Source organism: Zingiber officinale, chromosome 1B (genome assembly GCF_018446385.1).
Source record: "Zingiber officinale cultivar Zhangliang chromosome 1B, Zo_v1.1, whole genome shotgun sequence".
In the NCBI taxonomy this organism is placed as follows: domain Eukaryota; kingdom Viridiplantae; phylum Streptophyta; class Magnoliopsida; order Zingiberales; family Zingiberaceae; genus Zingiber; species Zingiber officinale.
This window is the reverse complement of record NC_055986.1, coordinates 24,853,497-24,864,651: the sequence shown is the minus strand read 5'-3', so window position 1 is coordinate 24,864,651 and position 11,155 is coordinate 24,853,497. Positions and strand designations below refer to the sequence as shown.

Sequence of the window (11,155 nt, the reverse complement as noted above, 5' to 3'; positions counted from 1 at the left end):
AGATAAAGTGGTACTCTAACATATTTTCGAGTCACTTAGAATAGGGTGAACTCAAGCCATCGTTTTCTGAGCATAGATTTTTTTGATCGTTTTTTTGTGGTTTAGAGGATGCGCCACTTATATTTGTGATCGGATCATGACTGTGATCCGGCCGTAAATTGTTGCGATCCCTTCTTGGGTTTACTGCCCTCCATCAGGTTATAGTTTTTATTCGGAGCGGACGGTCGGAGGTCGTCCGGAGACCTCCGGTGGTGGATAAGTGGTCAGGTTACTGGACGCCGAGTGAGGGTGTCCTCCAGGCAATCTCCGACCGTCCGCTCCGAACAAAAATTATAATTTGGTGGGGGTGATGAATCCAGAAAAAGATCGCAACTATTTACGGTTGGATCACGATCATGATCCGATTACAAATACGAGTGGCACATCCCCTGGACCATTTTTTTTTGCCTCCCGTTTTCTTATTCTTTTAGCATTTTATATCGACGTGAGAAAGTTTTAACATTATCATGTATTTAATTTTTATAATTTCAAAAATAGTATCACTCATAATCTCCTCTCTTTTGATATATATTTAAAATTTTATTTTATTTGCTAAAAAAATTCATTATCCTCCATTTACATTCTCAAGAAATTAATTGATGAATACAAATAATTTTAAATCAAAATTAATATATTAATACAAGTCTTTTTAATGTATTCATGTAGTAAAAAATGAATTTGTCATGAAGAGAAAGAAGCATAGAAATGTAATAAGTGGGATTGGCTCCTAGGTTATAAGAGTCATATTTTTGTCCAGATTAATCTGACATTTAACGTATGTAGATCAACTAAGTGAGAGAGCCTCCTTCTATATATTTATTCACATCCTCAATATATGTAAATCAATATAAACTAATCAACATATCTTGAAACTTCTAATATGGACTAAAATCTCACAATGAAGTTTCTATTTTCTTCTACCTCTTCTCTATACACATATTCACCATTTTTTAAATTATATATATTTTTTAAACTAACAAACACTTTCACCTTCACCCTGGTATCTTATTTTTTTAAAACCCAACTGACTCTTCTCTTTCACATCAATCTTTTAAAAAAATATACCCTTTTCCTCCCTTATAGTCATTAGTAATTCCACGCTCTTTCCTCTCTCAGTCTCTCTTATGGTAATCTGACGTTCTTTCCCTCTCTTATTTTTATTTTTATTGATATTTGTAACTAAATCACTTATTTAATAAGATTCTAAATACTGGTAGGAAACTTCTGTATATAGATTGATTGATTTAAAAAATTAGATATATAATATCAACTAAAAATATAAAATAAATACTTATTATTCTTTAATATTTGAGAACAATCTCTTACATAGTTTTTAAAATTTGTATCTTTCTAGATGCTCATTTGTATCGATGCTCATTCTAATTAGTTTAAATAAAAGTTAATATATATTTATTATTTTATTATATTTGTGCAGGTAAGTAATAGTATCAAATTTTAAAATGTCATCAAATTGCAACAAAATAATAAAACCTTATTTACACTCAATAATATCTAAAAAATAATAATTTAATAATTTTATTTGAAAAGATTTATTATCAAAATTTAAATATATTAACGATTTTACATTAAAAAATTAAATTTTTGTATAAAAATTTATCTTTTAAAAACTGATATATATATATATATTTTTAAAAAATACTAAAGTTTAAAATATTTTTTTTGGACCTCTAAAATGATTGAGACGTTCCATAATAATTAATAAGTACTTGAGTATCATTTTAGTTCTCCTTCGTGTTGATTTTGGAATATATTGATAGAGATATTGGGATGAACATATTTATCTTTTATCATCTGGAGTACCGTTTTAATTCGACTGTTAATATATGCCACATTTTTTTTAAAAATCTGTTATGATATTAACACCTCTCGTTGTAACCATTTAACTTTATTTTTTATATTTAAAATTTTCTTTTATAAAATATATTCATTAACATCTTTCAACATATTCATACCCACGTGTTAACATCAATAAGAATGTCCTGATAAAATTAAAAAAATTGAATACGCGACTTTTACTCGTGTTTGTTTAGATCAGGATTTCTCTCTAGGTTCAGGTCATCGGCAGTGGATAGATGACCGGATTAAATGCTACGATTTGACTATAATTATATTGTGAATTATTTTTTGATCCATAAAAAATGGATCAGAGGATCCGATCTCGAAACATGGATGATGTTAAAATTTACTTAATCTAAATCTTCTCCCAAATATCTCTGGTTCTCATGTTTTACTCGTCGTCCCTAGTCCAGTGTCGGTGACTTCCAATCATCAGCCCGATTAGAATTATATTTTAGGGAATGTGAATTTAGAGGATCACAGTCGAGGCAATCGGTGTCAAAATCTGATCGAATTTAAATAAGATTTTCTCTATTATCGATCTGATCTCTTGTTTAGATTCAGATTCCGACGTCTATTTTACCGACATGGATCTTCGAAGGTATAATCCTAATTAGACCGGTAGACTAGAGATAACGAATGGGATACATAGACCGGGGATATTTGGAAGAGGATCCGGTCTGTCGTTCGTCAAAATGCCGTACTTTTGTTTTTTTTTATCTTGCTTTCCACTTTCGTCCGGTTAAATTGCCTTTACGTGGCTACGGGTCAACACCAACATGTGGTTGCGGACCGACTGGCTGTGGCTCCTTTATTATCAATTTTAATTTAGTTTATATTTTTGCTATTTCATTCATTCTGCCAAAGCAAAACGCTCTCGATTCCTCTCTTGTCTCTCTTTCAAGTAAACGGACGTCAGAAGAGCGGAGAACGACGAAGAGGAGTTCGGAGGAGTTAGGATTCCTGTTTGCTATGATCCGAACCTTGGTGTTGACGAATCCCTCACCTTGCATGGAAGCCGCATGCTCTTCCGCTGCCGCCTCTTTCTTACCGCTCTGTCTTCGCTTCTCCAAGGTATTATTTTTCGTGTTTTAGGTTTGGATCGGCAGCCCCGATATATGGGATTTGATTGGTTTTGTTTACAGGAGTTGGGCCTCGTGCGAACTGGGATTCCGCTGAGGAGTTCCTCTTGCCGGTCGATTTCTAGATCTAGGAGGACAATCGGTGAGCTTTCGATGCCTTTCGTCTTCGCTCTGGCGGATGATTTGCGTTTTTTGGGTTTCTATTGTATAATCATCCTTCAAGATTTAATTTTGTGGGGAAAAGTATCTGATTCCTCGGAGAAAAGAAGGCATGGGTGCTCGGAAGGCATTGAGTACCGAATTTATGATGCGATATGTTTTTGGAAGAGACTTATTAACTTATTGACGTAACGTAGTGTTTTTTTTTATCTCGCATACACATCAAATTGATCCAATATTTCTGGTTAACATAGATAGTGACTTTTGGTTCTTTGCATCAATTCTTTCTTTAACATGATAAAGCTGTCACTACGGTGCAAATGAATTACAGCTAGTGTTGCGATTTCTGTAGTTTGTATGAATGCTAATTTTCTTAGAAGCGGCTTACTTAGAGACAAATTAGTAGAAGATAAGAATATGCATTTTCCAGAAGTGTAATTCCACATGGCTTCTTTTCTAATAGCATTTTTCTTTCAAATTAGTCTTTTTGTACAACATCAACATAGTTTCGAGCTAATCTAGATTACTATTCAATGAAGGACATTAAATTGAAAATGGGAAATTGTCAAATGAATCTTATATGAGAGAATGTTTGTCCCCGCGGATGATAATCTAATGGTAGTTGGATGATGAGATAAAGTCAACAACAGAATTTCTTCACTTTATCAAAGGCAATAGGTTGGATAGGTAACAATGATTTTGATCTTTTTTTATGTACAAATAGAAGTCAAAATTGTCAATGTTGAGCTAGGATGTCTTGATTTAAAATAATTTCACCACAATTCAGGTAAGATTATTAGATTAGGTTAGCAACTTGAGATACAAGAACATTTCAGTGAAAGGTCTAGAATTAGTGGATGGCGGTGGTTAGGATAAAAATTAGCATCATGGATCACATCCAAGTCCTTATCTTTTCTATATTAATACCAGATGAAAGCTTCCAGAGTCTTGTATGATTGTCATTTCACCCTAACACAAAAAGGAAAATTTTATAAGAGCATGGTATGATTGTTATACTTAGCGAATCAGAGTGTTGGGCTATTAAGGCAATAAGTACCCAAAGTTACTATAGAAAATATGAGAATGCTAAGAGGAATATGTGGAGTTACAAGAAAGAATAGAATAATATTTATATTTAAGAGTGAGTAATTGTAGCTCTAATATATATAATTAAATGAGAGAAAATAAGTTGAGATGATATAAAGAAGTTCAAAGACCTCTCGTAGATTCTATATATAGAAGAGTTGAATCTAGTGTAGAGGTAGTGTGAAGTCCAAAAATAGGTCAATGTAACAAACATGATTATTAATTTAAATGTTACTAGGGATATAGGCTTTTATAAACTTGGTAGAAGGCTATTGTAGTTAAACCCAAATAGGTGAAACAAACATAACATGTGGATGATGATCTACATTTTGAAGCTAAACCCATGTGCTTTTAACAAATATGAGACGGAGAATCTTTCAGAATGTTGTGAATAATTGATTAATTTCATCCCAGTGAATTGATAAAAGGAGACTATAATGGGGTTATTGGAAAAAAAAGAATTAAAAATAGTACCTTCTAAGAGCAATTAGGTGTAACGTCATCAGATGAAAAAAAAAATGATACAGTAGGATGGTTTTAGCATGTTAAAGATGGTCAATCATTATAATCAAGCCATGTATAAAGACAATCAATAGGCTATAATTTGATAAGTTGACTTGATTAAAATTGAAGGTATGTGGATAAAGGGAACTATACAAAAATTTGATTAATAAATCAAGTGTTTTAAAAGATCTATTTATTACGAGTAACATAGTGTTGCATATACTTCATTGGAAGGATATTCATGCATTCAACCACAAATAGTTGAGGCTAATAGTACTTTGATGATGATGATACTATCAAAGTATTAGTATTTGTTGTTTCACCTAGAAGGTATTCTACACACAATAAAATTGTCACTCCATGTTAAGATTGTTGAATGCTTTCAAAGATTCTTTTAATTGTAGGGATTATGGTTGATTTAGATTAGCTTGATTATGGGGATTGTGATTAATTGTAATTAATGATTGATAGATAAACCATAATTATAGGATCCTCTTTCCCTCCTTATGCATATAAATTCCTATAAATACTTAGATGTAAGTGTGTGATGAGAAATATATGGTCTCTTTCTCTTTTACATGATATCAGAGCAGGGATCTCCTTCATCTAATTTTTATTCCGCCCCTTATTGTTGCTTCCTGTTGTTACTGTCGCCTCCTACTACTGCTGTTGATTTTGACGTCGACATCCTTTTCTGCCGATTTCGGTGCCACCGTCCTTGCCTGTAAATTTCGACTTCAACGTCTTGTGCTACTGATTTCTACGTCGATGTCCTTTTCTGCCTCGGGTTCTTCGTGTGATCATGGGCATCCTGACACCAGTTTTCCTTATCTTCCGATACTGCAACTATGACTACTTGCGGTTGTGGGTTCTTTTGGGGTCGTAATAGTAGTCGTAGTTGTGGACGTGAAAATGATACCACTAGGAGTAGTCATTTGTATGTTCATTGTGGTCGTTCCAACCATGCCTCCGAGAAGTGTTGGACGAAGCAGACATTGGCAGTCATGATGATATGATCTCGGTTTCTCGTACTGATTATGAGAAATTGGTAGCTCTTCTGCTAGAATTCCCTTTGCCACTACGTTTGTTGTGTCTCGTGATAAATCTTGGATGCTGGATTCCAGTGCGTCTGCTTATATTTCTGGTAACAAGTCTGGTTTCTCTTCCTCTTTTGTTTCCTCATCTTTATTCCTTGTCTGTCTAGCCAATGGTGCCTATTCTTTAATTATGAGAAGAGGTGTTGTCAGGTCCACTACAAATCCCACTCTTAATAATGTTCACTTTGCACCTAAATTTCCGGTTAGTTTACGGTCCATAAGCCATCTAACAAAAGCTCACAACTGTTATGTTTCTTTTTATCTATCCTATTGTATTATTCAGGACCTACACACGAAAAGGATAATTGGTGGAGGACATGAGAATGATGGCCTATAATATCTCGATTCGGTTAACCCTGTAAGTTCCCCATCACTCGCAACAACTATGTCTTCTTATCAGTGTCTTGGTCACCCATCGTCTTCCGCTCTCAAAAGTTTAGTTCCCGTTCCATCTATTGATTTCCAGTGTGAATTATAGAGTTGATAAACATGTTCTTTTGCTTTTGAACTTGTTCATTGTAATGTTTGGGAACCTAGTAGAGTTGAGTCGAGAGGAGGTTTTCAGTATTTTATAATTTGTTGATGATTATTTTCGCATGACTTAGTTATATTTACTCAAACATAAAAGTGAGGTTTAGGTGTTAATATCATTTTATAATGAAATAAAAACTCAATATTGTGCATTCTTCGTACCGATAATGCACTTGAGTCCACTCAGAAGATAGTGTCTACATTATGTAATTCTCATGGCATAATTTATCAAACCTCTTGTTCATACACTTCTCAACAAAATGAAGTTGCTGAACACAAACACTATCATATTTTAGACATAGCTCATATTCTTCTTTGTCACATGCATGTTCTTAAGTTTTTGTAGAGTAATCACAGCTTGCTTTCTTATAAATAGGATGTCTTCTACTGAGTTATATGGGATATCCCATTCTCTTATTTTCACCCCTGTTTCACCTCACTCATTTAGTTGTGTTTGTTTTGTTCATAATTTTACTCCTGTCTTGGATAAATTGTCACCTCACTCTATTAAATGTATCCTGCTTGGATATTCTCACACATAAAAAAGATATCATTGTCTTGATCCACTAACAAAACGTAGTTACACCTATATACCGATTCCACCATCCATGTCTCCCGCTACATATGCTCTGTCTCCTGAACCATTGCAAGTGTACACGAGGTGTGCTCGACCAGAACTAGATTCATGTCCCTCATCTCCTCTTCCTGCAGATCCTGATGCTCGCCCCTTCGATATTGATCTGCCAATTCTTCTTCGTAAAGATATTCGATCTTGCACTATTCATCCTTTGTCTAATCATATTTCGTTTGATTACCTTGGTCCTGCATTTCGCACTTTTGTTGTTTCTCTATCATTTACATAAGTTTCAATTTCTTACTCTGAGGCTTATCAACACTCGGCTTGGCGAACTGCAATGAATGATGAAATGTCTTCCCGTATCTCTCGTGGTACTTGGGAGTTGGTGGTTGCATCACCTTCTGTTATATCGTTGTTTGTCGTTGGATATTTACTCTGAAATTTAAAGTTGATGATACTATTGATTGATACAAAACTCGTTTGGTGGTCAAAGGATCTCTCTGGAATTCTATTAGAGTTCTGTTCTCCTTTGTTATCAATCAATTTTGGCCAATGTATCAGCTAGATGTGAAGAATGCTTTTCTCTATGGCGATTTGCACGAGACTGTGTTTATGGAGCAACCTCCTCAGTTCATCGTCTTAAACAAAGCCCCAACGGTTAATTTGATAAATTTAGTAATATAATCAGTGTTATTGTCTTCAAACTGTGCAAATTATATCATTCTTTGTTTATACGATAGAGTATGAATGAGATTATCATTATTATTGTTTATGTTGATGACATCCTAATATCTGACAATGATATATGTGGGATAGACGAAATTAAGAAACATTTGTAATAACACTTTGTGACGAGGGATATGGGATGCCTTAAGTATTTCCTGGGAATTGAAATTGCTCACAACAAATTTTGAGTTTCATTATACCAATGGAAGTATGCTACAGATTTACTTAAAGAAACTAGATTGTTTGGAACGAAGCCTGTTGATATGCCTATGGATATCAATTCAAGTGTTTGAGCGAAGCAAAGCCACTATTAGGATTCTTAAGTACATTAAGAAATCTCTAGGAAAAGGATTTCCATTTAAGAGAAATGGACACCTAAATATTGAAGCTTATTCTTGTGCCGACTATGTTGGATCTAAGACCGACAGAAGGTTCACTTTTGGGTATTGCACTTATGTAGGGAGAAGTCTAGTAACATGGCGAAGTAAAAAACAAACTGTTGTTGTTAGATTGACTGCCAAAGTTGAGTACACACTATAACCGAGATATTATAGTTGAAGAATCTGCTTGAAGAATTAAGATTCACCTATAATGAACCATTGCTAATTTACTCTAATAACCAAACAACTATTCACATTGCAAATAACCTAGTTTTTCATAAGAGGACTAAGTGTATTGAGGCTGATTATCACTTTATTTGCGAATGTGTAATGAGCTAGAAAATTATCACTCCATTCACATCATTATCCAACCAAGTTGCCGATGTCTTCACTAAAGCATTAGGAGGAAAACGATTCTCAGAACTTTGTGATAAGATGAATATGATTGATATATATATATGCTCTAGCTTGAGGGGGAGTGTTGAGTACTTCTAAAGATTCCCTTAATTGTAGGGATTATGATTGATTTAGATTAGCTTGATTATAGGAATTGTGATTGATTGTAATTAATGATTAATAGACATGCCATAATTATATGATCCTTTTCCCCTCTTTATGTATATAAATATCTACATGTAAGCGGATTATTGTGATGAGAAAACTTTCTCTTTTACAAAGATATCCCAAGCCCCCACCCATTTATCATAGAAGGTATTCTACACAATAAATTGTCAATCCATGTAAGATATCCCAAGCCCCTCCCATTTATCATAATTTTGCTAAATCAAAGGATGCCCTTATTTTCATTTATCTGTTTTAGTTGATTTTTGTGATAAACTGATGAACATCCTTGCTTCCTTTGCTACAGTGGTTAAATCAGTTGCTGCTCCGAATCAGTTAGTGGAGTTGCCCCTAACTGCTGAAAATGTTGAGTTAGTATTGGATGAAGTACGGCCATATCTTATTGCTGATGGAGGGAATGTAGCACTTCATGAGATAGATGGAAATGTTGTAAGGCTAACATTGCAAGGTGCGTGTGGGTCTTGTCCAAGTTCTGTAATGACAATGAAGATGGGAATTGAGCGCCGCTTAATGGAAAGGATTCCAGAAATTGTTGCGGTTGAACCAATAGCTGATGAGGAGACTGGGCTTCCACTAAACCAAGAAAATATCGAGAAGGTAATTGGCTATTTGCATCACCTCATAAATTATATTATGACTTCTGAAATTCAAGTGATCCGATGATATGTATTAAAAATTTGCCTTCTTTTTGACGGCTAACTTTGTTTCTTTTTTTTTTTTAACTTATTGAATTTCGGGTTTTGGAACTTAGGTTTTTTTTTTCAAACTTTTTTTTTTTCCAAATCTTATCTTTTCCAATCTTGTTCTGTGCTCAATCTTTAGAACCTCAAGGAGCTAAGGTGTGTTTTCATGAGAATGAATCAATTGAAGAGACATAATTGATGCTAGGACTATCATGCTAACTTTCCTTAGGGACTCTTCCCCGGATCCCGCATTGGCAGGAGCTTTGTGCACCGGGCTGCCTTTTATGAAATATACACTTGTTAAAGCAATGCCACTCTTTATGATAGCTTGTTATACAAGTCATGGAGATTTTTTAGGGAAGTCCTAGAATCATACATTACTGATCTGAAGTTTCATTCATAGTTTAAGTTTAGTTAACCTTTTCAGTTTTTTTCGGTTAATATCACTTTCATGGCCACTTTTGATCTGTTGGGTGGTTATTTCTATCATATATGATATAAACTGAGTATTGCCATTGTCTCAAATGGGGTACATACCTAATTCAACCTGTGAACTTGTAAGATAATAGCTTGGAAGTGTAATTACTAGTTAATTTGGTTCGATCTTAGGTACTTGATGAGATCAGGCCATACCTTACTGGAGCTGGTGGGGGAGAGCTTGAGCTTGTTGAAATTGAGGAGCCCATTGCCAAGATTCGACTGACTGGCCAAGCTGCCGGTGTCATGACTGTTCGAGTTGCGGTAACTCAGAAGCTGCGAGAAAAGATACCTGCCATCGCAGCTGTCCAGCTTTTATCATAGATCAGAAGGAACAACTCTAATTTATTTGGATATAGTGTGATCGATGCTGTATAGCATAAATTCCTCGATGAAGAAATTAAATAATATTCGTCGTATCTGAAATGAAGCATTTGTAGTTACTTTGAGGCATCAATGCACATCCATCCAAACTCTCGATACTGTCACATGGCATTAGTTGATTTCAGTGTTGCCTTTTCTCATCTATAGTTCGATGTTCCTCTGTGGTTGTGCAAATCACTCCATGAATCTCACTGTTGTTCCTCACTGCCCTACGAATTTCTCTTGGCGTTTTTTTTATGAAGAATTTTGTTCCTTGTGGAAGCTTGCTTCATTGCTTCATTGAGAATTTTGCTTCCTCACTTGCATGAGCATCCTGTCACTACATCATAACACTAAACCCTAACCTTTCATGTTTTTTTTTATAATTGAGGGTTGTCGTTCCACAGGAGAAAAATTATTATAATGTGCCGCAGCTATGATTTGACCCTGGATATCTAGTTAATTCTTCATGTTATTGTTACGAAAGAAGCATGAGTAAATTAGTCTTCCAGGGACCAAATTATACTTACATAATATTGTAATCATAGGGAAAAGTTACTAGAATCCTAACTTGATGTTTACAAACTGATAACACGGTTATTGAATAAATACTTGAGAGAAAAAAAAAATAGAGATTAACTTAGCCCAGATCACTGTATTAACTTATTCAATCAGCTACAATTATGCTCGAAAAACGTACAAGGGTTATTTTTATTTATAAATGTTAATATCTTTTATCTTTCGAATACTTAAGCAAGGGCGCCCGTGGCCTAATGGATAAGGCGTCTGACTTCTAATCAGGCGACTGTGGGTTCGAGTCCCACCGGGCGTGTAGTTTTTTTATAGTTTATTATTATTATTTTTAATCAATTTTCAGAAATAAATACAAATACTTCATTATAATATTTACCTCAGCATTTTCTTTATATATAAAAATCGTTCTTCACAAACATCTCAATACCAACTTAAACCTTTTCTGTATCCTCAGAACATGTATCTGATCCCACCGAGC

At 34.5% G+C, this 11,155-nt stretch overlaps 1 protein-coding gene and 1 non-coding gene across 2 annotated transcripts; both read left to right on the top strand.

The window, feature by feature from the left end:
- Positions 1-2,746: 2,746 nt before the first annotated feature.
- LOC122053130 (nifU-like protein 2, chloroplastic) lies at positions 2,747-10,268 on the top strand. The gene is made up of 4 exons (XM_042615029.1): positions 2,747-2,970; positions 3,042-3,120; positions 8,907-9,217; positions 9,913-10,268. The coding sequence occupies exons 1-4, from the start codon at positions 2,869-2,871 to the stop codon at positions 10,102-10,104; spliced, it is 684 nt and encodes a 227-aa protein (XP_042470963.1). The 5' UTR covers positions 2,747-2,868; the 3' UTR covers positions 10,105-10,268.
- A 634-nt stretch (positions 10,269-10,902) lies between these two features.
- TRNAR-UCU lies at positions 10,903-10,975 on the top strand. Its single transcript has one exon. It is a non-coding gene; the product is annotated as a tRNA-Arg (tRNA).
- Positions 10,976-11,155: the final 180 nt, after the last annotated feature.

What these genes read in the sequence shown, in the direction of transcription:
- LOC122053130 (XM_042615029.1), top strand. Translation starts at nt 2,869, where the DNA reads ATGATCCGAACCTTGGTGTTGACGAATCCCTCACCTTGCATGGAAGCC. An exon ending in TAGATCTAGGAGGACAATCG is followed by an intron (nt 3,121 to 8,906) that starts GTGAGCTTTCGA and finishes CCTTTGCTACAG; the next exon opens with TGGTTAAATCAGTTGCTGCT. An exon ending in ACCAAGAAAATATCGAGAAG is followed by an intron (nt 9,218 to 9,912) that starts GTAATTGGCTAT and finishes GTTCGATCTTAG; the next exon opens with GTACTTGATGAGATCAGGCC.